The sequence below is a fragment of the Dipodomys spectabilis genome, unplaced genomic scaffold, assembly GCF_019054845.1.
Source record: "Dipodomys spectabilis isolate Male_0828 unplaced genomic scaffold, ASM1905484v1 ptg000157l, whole genome shotgun sequence".
Classification (NCBI taxonomy): Eukaryota; Metazoa; Chordata; class Mammalia; order Rodentia; family Heteromyidae; genus Dipodomys; species Dipodomys spectabilis.
Window position 1 is genome coordinate 19,084,562 of NW_024870834.1, and position 15,251 is coordinate 19,099,812.

Genomic DNA, 15,251 nt, shown 5'->3' on the forward strand with positions numbered 1-15,251 from the left:
TCACGTAAAATGAGGACACTAACACTATCTGCCCATAGGACCGGGTGAGAACTGAACAAGCATAGCCGTTGAACAAGACAGTGATTGTATGCCCATTATGTACCAGTTGCTAGAGGTACAATGATTAGCAAAGCAAATAATGGCCTGTGATTTGGAATTTCCTGTAAAATACATAACACAGGCTGGCACAAAGCAGGCATTTGTGAAATATTAGCCATCGATATTTTATCCTACACTCCAGCTTCCATCCCAACCCTGAGCCTTCAGATAAACCCTATAAATTCCTATCAAAGAACTTCTATCGAGCAATTGCTTCTGTCTCCCCTGAAAATCCCACAGGCAGTGTAAACATAAATATCCTTATGGGACTTCCCTCTGTAGCCCACAAACCTGGGCTGTCCTGTGGGAGGCGGGGAGGGGGAGCATGCGCTTGCCAGTACAGAGGTTTAAAGTTGGTCCAGGCACTTTCCCTTAGCTTTTTTCTAATCAAGACTGGCACTCTAGCATTTAGCTACACCTCCACTTCCTGCTTTCTGCTGGTTAATTGGAATTAAGAGTCTGACAGGCTTATAGGCCTGGGTTGGCTTTGAACTGTAATCCTTAGATCCCAGCCTCATGAATAGCTAGGATGATAGATGTGAGCCACCAATACCCAGCCCGCTTTCTACAGTCCCAAGGTCATTGGAGAAAACTACAGCCAGCGTATGTGTCAAGCCTGGTGAACCTGGGAGTAAACTTGGATTCCTCCCTCTCCCTCACCTCCCACATCCATGCAGTCACCAAGTCCCGTCAGCCCGCACCCCCTAATTACCTCTTGTTCCCTCTCCATTCCATCACCACTGCCTTGGCTCAGCCTTTACACAACTGAGCTAAATAAATACCAAGCTCTCCGTGATCTGGCCACAGTTACCTCTTTTTGACCCATCTCCAGCCTTTTCACTTTGATGCTGCAGTGTTGATGTCAATGAAATCAAATGTACTTTTGTGATGTTCTGTAATTTACCTCCCCACCTCTCCGCCCCTTTGCCCCACCCTACACACTTTATGGTCTAGCAAAACCAAATTCATTGTTTTATGAGTCTGTGCCTTTACAGTAGTTCAGTGCCTTGGATCTCCCCATCCTTCCTCTGGCTCATTGAGCCAACACCACCCACCTTAGAAGCACAGCTCACTGGTCACCCCAGAAACTCCCTCAAACACAATACATCACTCCTTCCTTCCATCCCCTGGCCTGTTCCTTTCCATTGTTAAAGGTGTATTACATTGTATGTGTTTACAGTTCTGTCTCCCTACTGGACCACAAACTGTGAAGGTACTTGTCTTTCTCACATCTGAATCCAATAATGTATTTGACACGCTGTAGATAATCAAAAACATTTTATTGTATGAAATGAAGCCCATGCTAGGTCCTCTAACCCGTATCTCCCTGACATATAAATAGGATGACAGCCAACCCTTCTACCATACTTCTGTGGGTCCAAGATCAGTAATAATCTCTTCACACACAACTTAATGCTCACAATAATCTCAAGATGTAGGTTCAATTATCTCTATTTTACAGATGGGAAAACTAAGGTGCAAAGTGGTTAATTTGCCTCAGATGAAGGAGCTAGGATTCAAAACTTAAGTCTGTGCTCTGAAGTACTCTACTCATTGTCTCTAGTTCCTCAAATCTAGATTCTCATCTGGATTGATTGTCTTGATTAATTTTGCTGTAATGATTTGGTCAATCATCTGACTAAAAACCTAAAATTGAATCACTCCTTATGTAGATCTGACCACAAATTGTCCTCCAAGTATATATGGCAGAACCTGGGCCAATTACTTTTTCTTTTTGGGGGGGGAGGGGGGGATGCTGCTTGAACTCCAGGCCTTGGCTTTTTTGCTCACAGTCAGTACTTTTATCACTTGAGCCACGCCTCCAGCCCAGCTTTTTGTTGGTTAAAATGAAGTCTTATGAACTTTTTTTTTTTTTTTTGCCTTGGATTGGCTTCTGACCTCTATCTTCTAGACCTCAGCCTTCTGAGTAGCTGAGATTATAGGCATGAGCCACCACAGCCTGAATGGGGCCATTTATCCTTAAGAAAAAAGTGGTATTGCCTTCTCTGAAGCTTTTTAACAGAGTCCACTTCACAAGGACCTCTTTTAGTGTTGTTTGTTTGTTTATGATGCCGGGAATCAAACCCAGGGCCTCACAAATACTACTCAAGCCCAGCTCCACAGAACTATAACCCTGAGGCCCTAGGCCTGCTCCTAATGTAACCTACAATTAAACCTGCCTGTGAGTTCTCTAACTCCTAACTGAGCTAAGCCCAAGCACATTAGCTGAAAGTAGAAAGGACTTATTAGGTATAACTGATGGCCAGGCAGTCTCCTCGGGACAACCCTTTCTCCTCTATGTCTTCTTGAGTAACTAATTAATGCTTCTTACATGAAGGAAAAGCAGCTTACTTTAGTTCATAAATTGATGTATGGAAACATGGATATGAATTATGCTGTAACTAAACAGGTGTATATTTCTGTTTATTCCTGTTCAAAATAATAAAAGCCAAAACAAAAAAAAAAGTCTGTCCAAAGATTCAATACATCTTAATTTCCACCTGCTTCTCCTCAGGACTGATTATTCTTTTGCCAAATTATTGTGATAATATCATTGATATTGATAAGCATCATAGCTAACTGTAGTTCTTCCATTCATAGTCTAGATTACAGATTTTCTCATTTGGCATACTGATCACCAGGAACCAGTGATTCCAAATGAATCTGTGTCATGTTCTGAAAATTTTGTATCAGTATTTCTTTGAAGATAGTATACCTAGATTTACATACATATACATTTTGTATTTGATGTTAAAACAATTCCTCAAACTGTACTTAGTTGAAAAATGCCACTGACCTGCAGCTTACTTATATTTTTATGTACCTTAAAATTCTTTCCCAGATTAGCTAGTTTTTCATTTTAATATTGTAGAGCCCTTGACAGGAATATATATATATATATATACACTATGTACATTATATGTATACATATATACAGAGAGAGAGAGACCAATACTGCTAACTGAACCCAAACCTTCATGCGTTCTGAGCAATTGCTCTACACCAGCTATATCACAACCCAACAGGATTCTTTTCTTCCCCACAAAAGATCTATGAAGTCCATTTTTATGTCTATGTTCCAGCTATCTCCTTTCAGATCTTATTTGTGATCATCCGCATCAATTCACCCATTTTCATTCACTCAACAAACTTAAGAAACAGAGCACAGCTTCCTCTTCCCCGACGCTGCTTACGCAGGTGGCCCTCTCTTCCTGCTCGAGGCATCATGGCCGCTCCCAGACCTCTGGTGAAGCCCAAGATCGTCAAAAAGAGGATCAAGAAATTCATCTGCCACCAGTCTGACGGATATGTCAAGATTCAGCGTGACTGTCGGAAACCCAGGGGAATTGACAACAGGGTGCGGAGGAGATTCAAGAGCCAGATCTTGATGCCCAACATTGGTTATGGGAGCAACAAGAAAACAAAGCACATGCTGCCCAGTGGATTCTGGAAGTTCCTGGTCCACAATGTCAAGTGCTGCTCATGTGCAACAAGTCTTACTGCGCTGAGATCGCCCACAATGAACTGAAAAGCCATCGTGGAAAGAGCGGCCCAGCTGGCCATCAGAGTCACCAATCCCAATGTCAGGCCGCGCAGTGAAGAAAACGAATAGATGGCTCACATACGCCTTTTATTTGTGCTTAAATAAACCACAGAAACTGCAAAAAAAAGAAAAGAACAAGAAAGAGAAAGAAGAAAGAGAGGGAAGGAAGGAAGGAAGAAAGAAAGAAAAGAAAGAAAGAAAGAACACGGATGTTATCAAGACAAAAAAGGGACCTGTCAGTAGTAAGGAGCAGATTTTTTTTTTTTTTTTTAAGGAAAAGGAAACCTAGATTGGATGTTGCAGGTAAAAAGTGACCTTGAGAAAACAAAGTAGGATGATTAGACAGGGAATCTCTGTGACATACAGAAGGTACCCCAGACCTAATGACCAGGGAAGGTCATGGAAGAAGACATTCTTGGAGCTGAATCCTGAATGTCAGGAAGGAGCTCACCTGGGCAAAGAACCCCAGGCAGAGGTTCACAGGTGCAGAAGGTCCTGCTGTAAGATTGAGTGCTATATATATTAAGGATGGGAGAAAGGCTAGCACTGTGAGGCATAAGAATTTGAGATAGAATGGGAAAGCAATCAAGGGTCAACTTACTAGTGACCCTAGTAAGAAAAATATTTGTATATATATACACACACACACAATTCAAAGCTTCTACTATTAAGCATTCAAAAGAGACATCAATAGCTCATGCCTGTTATTCTACTTACTTAAGAGGCTGAGATCTGAGGCTATGGTTCAAAGCCAATCCAAGCAAGAAAGTTTGTGAGACTCTTATTTAAAATTAACCAGCCAAAAGGAGAAAGTGGAGCTGGTTCAAGTGGTAGAGTGCCAGCCTTGAGCAAAAAGCTATGGAAAGAGCCCAGGCCCCTTTATTAACACAAAAGAGACAGACACAAAGACAGAGATGCTCCTATCTCATTTAGTTTTGAGAAATTTGGTGATTCACACTTTTTGCTTTTAGTTACTTTTGCTTTAGTTTTATTTTGTCCTGAAAAACTAAAAATTTCCTTATAGTAACCATGCTGGAACTTCCATGTGGCCTCAGTCTCCTTTTTGTGCATTAATTCAAGAGAGCATAATTGACTTACTTTCACTCACACATAGAAATAGCTGTTGAAAAACAGATGACTATTATTAGAACAAACTGTTAAATGCTACCCTTTCATTTTGATAACTGCACAAGATTCATTGGTATGCAAAGACAAGGTGGAATCCATAATCCACTGTCCTACAAAAAGAAGTAAGTGGCTTTCTTCTAAACTTTTCCATCTAAAATTAATTTTGAACCAGAAACAATGCATTCTCTTAGAAGATTGTATTGCCAGAGATAATTCAGGGCAGGCACTGGAGGACCTACAGGAAGCAAGGATGGAAGTGGGGTAGTGTTTGTAGCCAGACAAAAGATGTGAAATCCCTGTAACATCCTAACACCAGGGGCTGGTGGATCATGCCTGGAATCCTAGTTACCTCAGGACACTGAGATCTATGTTTAAGGTAGGCCAGGTAAGAAAATCCAAAGGACTCATCTCCAATTACCATCAAAAGATCCAAAAGTGGAACTATGGTTCAAGTGACAGAGTGCCAGCCTTGAGCAGAAAGGCTAAGAGACAGCACCCAAACCCTAAGTTCAAGCCCCAGTACTAGCACATGTGTACACACAGTGTCCTGAAATAGGAGTTACACTTTCCTAATTCGTTCACTCACTAAGCAAAATATTCATCAACCCTGTACTATGTGCCAGGTCTTAAGGTAGGTCTGACAAACTACTGATAACCTAAAGTGTCAAGATCTCCATAAGGAAGCGTGTAGTATCACTCCCCCTGTATGTATACATTTTGTGTGAATGTTCGTGATAATGACTTGAGATCGCTGTTTTATTGAGACAAGATCTGAATAAGTATTAAAGTCTTTCCCCAAAGAAAAGTGACATTTCAGCCAGGCACCAGTGGCTCATGCCTGTAATCCTAGCTACTCAGGAGACTGAGATCTGAGGATCAGGGTTCAAAGCCAGCCCAAGCAAGAAAGTCCATGAGACTCATTTCCAATAAACCACCAGAAAACCAGAAGTGGCACTGTGGCTCAAGCAGTAGAGTGCTAGCCTTGAGCTGAAGAGCTGAAGGACATCATCCAGGCCCAGAGTTCAAGCCCCACAATGGACCGGGAAAAAAAAAAAAAGACATTCCAATATCAGTCATTCATGAAAGTCACTGAATCCTGAGTTGGGAAAGGAAGATTTGGAAAGATCCCCTCTGGAGAAATAAGGACTTCCTTTTTCCTCATTTTATTTTTATTTTTGTCTCTAAGTAGTTGTACAAAGGAGTTACCATTCAACAAAGTAGCATATAAATACAATGAATAATAATAAATACAATGAATCTCCATCCTTTCTCCTCTTGAGACCATGAAAGTGGCAGGGTATCAGTCTTACCATTCTACCCCTCTGGATGGAGGTCCAGCTGCTCTCTATCCGGGCAGCTCTTTCCTGGCTCCACTTCCTGCTTTTTTGGTGGTTAATTGGAGAGTAGAGTCTCCTGGGCTGGCTTCAAACCTCGATTCTCAGATCTCAGCCTCCTAAGTAGTCAGGATTACAGACAAGCTCCTAGCTTGCTTTACTGTGTTTTGTTGGTGGAGCAGCATGTGCTGTGGTAAACTAGAGGAAGGGTCTGTTCTGTGCTGTCAAAGGGAAAGCCGTGTTCTACATCTATGGGATTGTCAGAGACCAGTAAGGGGATTCCTCCATCAGATCAATGTCCAGAAACAGAGATTGAGCTACTGTCTATGGAATCTTCTTCCTAGGTTATTATTAAGGGAGCCAGCTGGGTTCCTTACACATTTTATTACCTTGTTATTTCAGATCTGGGTTGGTGATATTATTACTGTATTTAGTTAAGGTCATATTTAAAGAATATAGGCTATTTACCCTATCAACAACAAACAGCAAGCCTAAAGCCACTTTCATGATTGCAAGTGGTGTGTGATGTATGAGTGCTCTAAAGAGCCGAAAGTAAGCTTTTAAATGTCTGTCAGTTATTATGGGAGGAGCAAGGAGAACATGGGTGAGAACCTCAAGCTTAATGGAACTGTCATTTTACATTAAAACTTTTAACTTGACCCAGTGTGATACCCCATTAATCACACCCACTAAGCAAAATATTTGGTGTTTTTTCGTTTGAAAAATATTAGAGGCTTGGCCTTGAAGCTTCTCCTCCACAGACCGTGCATGGAAACCAGCTTCTGAGCAGGGATAGAAGGACTCTGGCTCCTTTCTTTGTGGTTTGTAGGTGTGCGTGTAAGTAGCCCATTACCAGAGGTGTTGCAGACAAAGGTCATGTTCTTTGAGATGATAAGGTTTCTACGTTATAGCTTGTTCAGAGTCATGTTGGCTTCTCCTTCTTGAGCTATTATGTAACTTTTTATTTACAGAAAGATCAGCTATTGTGTGCTTTTCAATTCTCAGAACTAGTTTCTTCTCTGCCTGGGGTAAACTGAATGGAAGTATATGGTATTAAAGCAACTTCAGAAATTACGATTCTCATTTTGCTAACTTAAGAATAAAATAGTCTAACAAAATTTATATGTATTACAGATGAGAATGGGAAATAAATTTTGATGTTTGTTAAACCAAGGGAAAACTCTAAACCAATTATTAAGAGGCAGTTCAGCCTGAAGGGTTAGGCAGAAAGTGTTAAGATTTTAATCCCCAGGATAGAATATTGAGAAAGTCATTCATTCCAACATCTTTTGCTTTTAATGTAGAAAGAACCCACCACATGAGTTGACGAAAATAGTTAAAAATAAGGAGTTAGGGTCTGGCACCAGTGGCTCATTCTTATTATAGTAGCTACTCAGGAAGCTGAGAGGATCCTAGTTCAAAGCTAGCCCAGGCAGGAAAGTCTTGATAAGACTCTTATCTCCAATTAGCCAGCAAAAAGTAGGATGTGGAGCTGTGGCTCAAGTGGCAGAGGGTTAGCCTTGAGCAAATAAAAGGTAGCACTTAGGCTTAAGTTCAAGCTCCAGTACCTAAGGAGGATTCTAAGATTATGGTTCAAGCTGCAGAGTACCTGTCTATCCAGTGTAAGGCCCTGAGTTCAAACCTCAGTACTACCAAAAAAAAAAATTTTTTTTTTAAATAAGGCTAGAGTGTAGCTTGCCTAGCATGCTCAAGGACCTAGGTTCCATACTCTGTACTGGAAATAATTTTGTGCTTTCAACTCTATGTGCCCAAAGTATTTCTTTTTCTTTTCTTTTCTTTTTTTTTTTGCCAGTCATGGGGCCTGAACTCTGGGCCTGGGTGCTGTCCCTCAGCTCTTCAGCTCAAGCATATCGCTCTACCACTGGAGCTACCGCACCACTTCCAGCTTTTTCTGCTTATGTGGTGCTGAGGAATCAAATCCAGGGCCTCATGCATGCAAGGCAAGCACTCAACCACTGAGTTACCTTCCCAGCCCCCCAAAGCATTTAAGATGAAAACATCTAAGTTTAAGATCAGCACAACTTGGTAGAAATATCCCCTGCCTCACCATTACCAAAACAGGAGGAGGAGGGGGAAGAAGAGAGGGAGGAAAAGAAAGAGGAGAGGGAGAAGGAGGGCGGAGGGAGGAGAGAGGAGGACACTTTCCCACACAAACTGTTGCAGAGCGATCCTCTGCCCTGGTACAGAATCTTGATCCTCTGCCCTGGTACAGAATCTTAACAATGCAACATGAAGACATATATTTGTAAAATATTTCAAAACTAGCTGAGTTCCTTTCCCTCTTTGATAAGTGATCAGATGTGGAGGTGTGTCTCGCTCCAGGAGCTTCCCTTCTTGACAGACTGGTCTCCAATAACACCTTCTAGAATCTTACAGAAGTCCCAGAAAGAAAAGAGCACAAAGTTGGTCGCATTCAACTTAAATGCTTTTATTGACAATGTCTTGGAACAATAAGCAAACAATGCTTAAATTTTTTCATTCAGATTCACTTTCCACATGTCAAAAGACCTCAAGGTAGAAAAAAATAAAATAAAAATATAAATATCTGAGAATCCATCTTAATAAATAAATTAAAAACACAATAAAACGTTTTCATGGAAAACTGTTACTGTCAGAACATTCAGACCACCTCAACAATGCATGATCAGTTACATTACAATGAACATTGATGGTGAAGAAAAACTACAGTACATGGATATAGCTATTTATTTCTATCTACTAGAAAATAAAGTGTATCTTTTCTTAATTTAATATTGGTCATTTCTAATTGGAACACACTATTGCCAGGAACACAGTAGTTATTGTTAAAATCAGCTGCACTAGATACAATTTGAAAATATCCAGCACCAGGTTAATTCCAATAATGAACCCAATAGATTAGTTAATGCTATGAGAAGACTAAGAGAAAGAAAAAGAGACACAGACCCAGGCCTGGCTCAACATGCTACTAACTACCAGCTCTCAGATGTGTCACTGGGAACAATACACACTCCATGCGTTTTGCTACATCTCTGGAAGAGGTAAGGACTTGAGTCTGCCACGAATGCTTTCAAGTCCTAGAGGCCCACAGCCTGGGGTGTTTCACGCACAGATCAGGTCCTCCCTCGGTCTACAGAAACCCTGCGGGAAGATGTGTTTCTCCTCTCTGTAATGCACCAGCTCAGGCAGTGGCACGGGCAGGTGCCGGCTGCCTCCCCATCCCTGGAGGCTCACAGGGCCAGCAGTGTGGGTGAGCTGAGCGAGTCAGAGGAGGGCTCGTTGCTGCTGCTGCCCTTGCGGTGGGCAGCTGCACAGCTGGGGAAGGAGTCAGCCTCGGGGTAGGTGAAGACAAAGGAAGACGTGTAAGTAGTGCAGCTAGGAGTACAAGTGACCACGGGGGTGCACAGGGGCTCCAGCTCTGTGGCCATGGGCCCCATCCCCAGGGAGCCACTGTGCAGGGGCTCCCAGTCTGCTGCATAGAAGGAACCAGACAGGTCCATGTCTGGCACAGAGCGGGCTGTCTCGGAGCCGCTGGGCCTAGATGATGCTGGGAATAGGAATTCATCGAAGGGCTCAGCCTTCAGCTCCATGCTGCTGATGCTCTTGACGGGCTCCACGGAAGCCTTGGGCTCAGGGTCATTGAGAAGAGGCAGGGTGAAGGCTTCCTCGGAATCTGGAGTGGTGGCTTCTGGCAGGGTCCCGCTCAAATCCAGGGATGCCACTGTCATCTCTTCAGGGAAGCCTAGGTCATCAGGGATCTTGCAGGCAGGTCGGTGAGCTGCCAGGATGAACTCCAGTTTTTCCTTCTCCTTCAGCAGGTTGGCTATCTCAGTCTGCAAGGCAGACTTCTCATCTTCGAGTTGGTCTGTCTCCTGTATTTAGAGAGAGCAAGGGAAGCATTAGACACAGCGTGGTTCAAGGACTCTGCTCCCTTATGCCCAATCTCTAACTTTCCTCAGAAGTTGTAAACAGGACTGGCCCACAGGCGCTACCTACCGCTTGCAGAGTATCAGTCAGCTCCCTCCTCCGGTTTCGGCATTTAGCTGCAGCCATCTTATTTCTTTCCCTTCGGATTCTCCTTTTCTCCTCTTCTTCAGGAGATAACTGGAAGAAAAAAGAGAGCAGCATTCAGTATCGGCATCTGCCTCCATTCACCCACCCCAGTGAAGCTGGCTCCCGCAGCATCTGCTCCTCTCAGTGAAGCCAGCATGCTCACCTGCAGTTGCAGGCTGAATGTGCCTTGCATTTAAATTAAGCTCCTCAGCAAGGGAACAAAGCAGAGTGAGGGCTAAAACGTGAGCTAGGAAAACTATCCAGGAAAAACTACTAGGATACTTCTTCTTAGTGTCAGACTATGTCAATCTGACTGGAGATTGAAAAGGCTTGGAGCCAGGGTTCTGGGGTCTAGAACTGAGGACAATTCCACCAGGACTGCATCCTTTCTACTATAGTAGGCTCCGCCAACTCTCCACCCCCTCCCCACTCCCATCACCACAAGGTACCAAAGAGTTCCTCACCTGTTCTACCTTGCCCCTCCGGCCGATGCTCTGAGCTCTGCCTCCTGACATGGTCTTCACCACTCCAGCCCTGGCGTAAGCCCCGGCCGAGGGGGTGGGGACTCCGTAAGGGTGTGGGGCTCTTGTCTGCGACGGGGCCACAGAAGAGACCAAGGTGGGCTGCACCAGCCACTGCAGATCCGGGCTGGTGGAGATAGCAGTCACCGTGGGAATGAAGTTGGCACTGGAGACAGCCAGATCCGTGCAGAAGTCCTGGAACAAAACAGAAGAGGAGAGCTGACGTGAGCCAGCAGGTTCCAGACACAGGTGGGGCGAGCGGAGCCCGTGCCGCATGCAGCAGCGCGAGAGAGGGAATGGAGCCCTGTGGTCCAGAGATAAACTACTCGCGCCTCCTTCCAGGCCTTTTATCCTGGATGAAAGCGTTCCCCGTGGCCTCCCTAGGATTCCGCAGCGCGGTGCCTTTCTCCTGCATCCCGCGGCCGCGTTCCCGTTACCCCTTCAGCATCACTCGCTTGAAAGGGGGTTTGTTATAAATATCCCTGACGTCTGCGCTGACGCAGGCGCCGCTCCGGAGTCTCCAGAATGAACTCGCTTTTTATCAATGAAACTGCCTTACACACCCCGCCCGCGGCGCCCTCCCCTCTCCTCCCTCCTCCCGGCTCCCGGCGGCCCCGGGAACGGGGCGCGGGGAGGGGGATGAAGGGGCGATGGTCGCTTTTTGCCGCCTCCCCAGAGAAACTAGGCTCTAAGTTAGCGAGTCTGTCGGTGAGTCGCGTTGGTCGGGGAGTGCGGACGCGAAGCGCACCAGAGGAAGCGGCCGGGGTTAAGGTGGAAAGAAGCGAGCGAGTCTTACTACGACCCTTCTGCGTGTGCTCACAAGTGCGGGCGCCCCCGGCTAAGTAAGCCAGGGTAGCTCCGGGCAGCCGCTGTCCCGAGGGAAACTGAGGCACACACGCACACGCACACACACACACCCCATTCAATCGGTATCACTGAGCGTCCCGCCCCAGACTCCACGAGTGTCCGGCCCCGCGGCTGGGGGAGCCCCCTTACCTGCGCATTGACCGGAGAGCCCATGCTGGAGAAGGAGTCGGCGGGTGAGTGGTAGTAGGAGAGGCTGTCCCCGGCCGGGGACGCGCTGCTGCAGCGCGAGGACGCCGCCTCGTAGTCCGCGTTGAAGCCGGAGAACATCATGTTCGCGGTGAGTGGAAGCCGGGCGAGGGGCCGAGGGGCTGGGGAGCCGAGCTGGAAGGGAGCGCGGTCACTGCCCGCAAGCTGCGCCGCCGCCGGCTCGGTGGGTCTGGGACTCTGTGCTGCTCGCTGGCGCTGCGGTTGGAGTACTAGGCGCCGCAGCCTCGGCTTTTATAACCCCGATGAATGAAGCTCATACGTCACGGGGCGGAGCCGGGGCCACGGGCGGGGAGGCGCGAGCGCGCGGGGGCCTCGGCGAGCCGCCCCGCCGCCTGCCCCGTGCGCGCGGCCTCTTGACCCCGTTTGGTTAGGGGTTCTTATGCAATGATCGTTCGCCATCTGGATCTGAGGGGTCTCGTAGACCCTCCAAATGTGGGGTCTGAGGGCTGGCTCCCTTCCCCTCCCGGAGCGCAGGGAACGGCCGTGGAAACCTGCTGACGCAGATGTCCTAATATGGACATCCTGTGTAAAGCGGGGAGGGACTGACGGGAACTGCTCGCGGGCTGCAGCCAACTCTTGGGGTGCAGCGCGGGGGGGGGGTGCGGGGGGACGGGGAGGAGGCGGGGGCCGAGGCCGGGGGAGGGGAGGCGGGAAAGGCAGAGAACTCCAGCGAACATTCGCCCCTGATTCAATGCAGACCCTGGTTCCTGGGGGCGGCAAGGACGGGGCGCAGGGCGCCTCTTTATCATTGTACGGTAATTACGGGCAGTTGTGAGGTCCAGGTGTGGAAGAAGCAGGTATTGCGCCCGAGGGCGAGGGGCTCGGGTGCCCAATCGAATTGTCTCCCCCTCCTCTCCCCCCGCTCCTCCCCCCCCCCCCGCTTCCCCTAACCTTAATTCAGTGCAGAATGTGGAGTCTGCCGGTAAACCCCCTGCTCTCCAGCGCCCGGCCTGGAGACATAATAACTAGGATTGCGTCTGGGAGCACAAAGTGAAGGAGCCAAACAAGTACACCATAACGTAGTTCACCTACGCTGCTGGGTTCATTCATTCCTTCATTCATTCATGGCTTAAAGGAAGACGGCGTATTTATTTATGTATTTATTTTCTTAGCAATCTGTAGGGCTTTGGGGGTTGCTGCCAAGCCTCTGAGACCTTGTAGCCAATAAACATGGTGCAAAACCTTGGGTGCAGGAATGTCTGGGGGGTGGGGGTTGGCAGGGGTCGCTTGCCTTGTTCTGCGCTGGGGCCCGGGGGGCAAGGGGTTGCGTTGTTGGGGTCGTTGTTGACAGTTCGGGGTTACAGTGGGGGTATGCCTCCCCCGGAGACGGCCAGTCCGCTGTGGAGAGGAGGTGGGGGGCCGGGGAGGGGGGTGGACAGTTTGGTGCGGCCAGGAAACTGCGCTTACAGGGAGAGCCCGCGGCGGGTGATTTTCCAGATCAGACCTGGAGGTGGGGGGGGGCAGGCCGGGCAGGGGAGGGGAGAGGAAGACCGGAGGGGACTGGAAGGACTGTGCCCAGGACTGACAGCGCCGGCCGCTGGGACCCCGAGCGCCGCTCTGCGGCCCGGAAGATGAAGCTTTGGGAAGGCTGTGTGCGCCATAGCCCCAAACGCCTCCAGCCTCCTACTCCATTGCAAAGGACAGTCGGGGTCAAACAGACCCGGACAGGTCCTAGTGCGCCGGCCACCTCTGGGGCTTAAACCGCGGGTCCTCTTAGAGCCTCTGCGTGTCCCCCACCCCCATCTTCTGACCGGGGGCATCGAGGCCCGCGGTAGACACCCAGAGAGGGGCAAGGCAGGATTAGGTCAGCGGGTGGATCTTTCGGGGCGCTCAGGGAGCGGAACCCGCGAACCTGCCTCCCGCCGCCGCACCCGAGAGCCAGGCGATCCGGCTATAGATAGTAACAGGGAAGCGGCTGTTTACAGCAACACAGCGCCGCCAGGGCCGTCTCCAGGCGACGCCGCGCGGCCCGGCGCGCCGCTCGCCGACCTGGGCGGCCTGGGCGGCCCGGGCACCCCCTCCCCGCCACCTCCCCCGGGGCCGCGGCCTCCCGGGCCCCAAGGCGGAGGCTCCCGCCGCCTGACGTCATCCGCCCATCCCGGGACTGAGCGAGGCTCGCTCCGGGCAGGGCGCTAACCTCCATTCTTAGAGATCCGAACCCAGCGGGAGCGGGGCCGGCAGGGAGGCGGGGATTCGTGGAACTGGGCCACTTGCTATTTTTGCATTCCCAGTCGCAGGCCGAGGTGAAAACAGAATTTCATCATTGTATGTCATTGGATTATGCTGGTGGGAATTTAAGCAGGTTTTTTCCCCCTCATCCAAAAGGGGAAGGGGGAGAAAAAGTAAAACATGCAATAGAGATCAACACTGACTTCTTGGAGCTTCTTGTGAATTGTAAAGCAGCGGATAGAAGTATCGGCCCATTTCACTGTCCTTGATGACTGAGAAAGAGAAGAGAGATTATGAAGGGATACACACGTCTCTCTTCCTCCCCACCCCCACCCCCACCTCATTATTAGGTTAGACAAAGTAGGTCAAACTTTGAATTCCTGGTTCTGGCCTTGCCTTCCATTCACAAGTAGCCTCGGATCTCCGGGCCACTTAAGAGAAAACCTAGAATGATTTGATTTACATTCCCTTCAGTTGGAAGCAGTTTAGCCCAAGCACCTAAAATGTGTCAAGATTTTATATCCAGAATTTATCTCATATATCACTTATCCTGTCTGTGGCGATTAAAAAAAAAAAAGAAGAAGAAAAGAGGCCTTTGGGTGAGTTTGTGTCCTCCAGAAAGCTTAACTGTTTCTTTCCTGGCATCATTATGATCTTAGCTGTAGATTTAATGCACCTGTATTTTGAATAGGACAGACCACATAGCATGCATTCATGCTTTATTTCTTTATTTAATGAAGAACTATGGACAATGTTTATAGTCTGGGAATGAGTTGGGGACTGGTCCCCACTCTCAATGAGATTCCAGCCTCAGGGGAAAAGGGATAAGTAAACAAAGGAGTTTGTAACCTCTAAAATTTAGAGAACAACAAGTAAGTCCTGAATGTTAGAGGAACACAAAAGGCATTTGGAGACAGGTTCCCAAGGGAAGTGATAGCAATACAGAGATAGGACTTGGCTTCTCTGTCCACAGGCTAATGACATTATCAAGATCAAAAAAGGCCAAAGCATTGTCTCAGGAGCAAGCACTCAAGCGGAAGCAGTGGAGAGAGGGTAGAACACTCCCAGACACCCACCTCCTCCTCACATCCATAGCAGTGACCATCCTGAGACATTCACATCTCAGTCTATGCATGGTATCCATTTCAGGACTGCAAAATGAAATTTTTTGATGTAGGATGTATTGTATTTGCCTGACCATGCATAATGCTCTGGGTTCCGTCCCTAGCACTGCAAATAACAGCCACTATCATAGTTGGACTAGTCTAGACAGATAAATCTGGAAGACTCTTATCTCCAATTAGCCAGCAAAAAGCCAGATGTGTATCT

At 47.7% G+C, this 15,251-nt stretch overlaps 1 protein-coding gene and 1 pseudogene across 1 annotated transcript; one reads left to right on the plus strand and one right to left on the minus strand.

The window, feature by feature from the left end:
* The first annotated feature begins 3,306 nt into the window (after positions 1-3,306).
* LOC122118803 lies at positions 3,307-3,760 on the plus strand (annotated as a pseudogene).
* A 4,773-nt stretch (positions 3,761-8,533) lies between these two features.
* On the minus strand, positions 8,534-11,956 carry Fos (Fos proto-oncogene, AP-1 transcription factor subunit). The gene is made up of 4 exons (XM_042692853.1): positions 11,676-11,956; positions 10,623-10,874; positions 10,102-10,209; positions 8,534-9,977 (listed from the first exon to the last, which is right to left on the minus strand). The coding sequence occupies exons 1-4, from the start codon at positions 11,814-11,816 to the stop codon at positions 9,336-9,338; spliced, it is 1,143 nt and encodes a 380-aa protein (XP_042548787.1). The 5' UTR covers positions 11,817-11,956; the 3' UTR covers positions 8,534-9,335.
* Positions 11,957-15,251: the final 3,295 nt, after the last annotated feature.

Bases quoted from the DNA above. Each gene is read 5' to 3' on its own strand.
- Fos (XM_042692853.1), bottom strand. From the start codon at position 11,816: ATGATGTTCTCCGGCTTCAACGCGGACTACGAGGCGGCGTCCTCGCGC. The intron at 10,875-11,675 runs GTAAGGGGGCTC...GTTTTGTTCCAG, and splicing joins GCTCTCCGGTCAATGCGCAG to GACTTCTGCACGGATCTGGC. The intron at 9,978-10,101 runs GTAGGTAGCGCC...CTCTAAATACAG, and splicing joins TGACTGATACTCTGCAAGCG to GAGACAGACCAACTCGAAGA.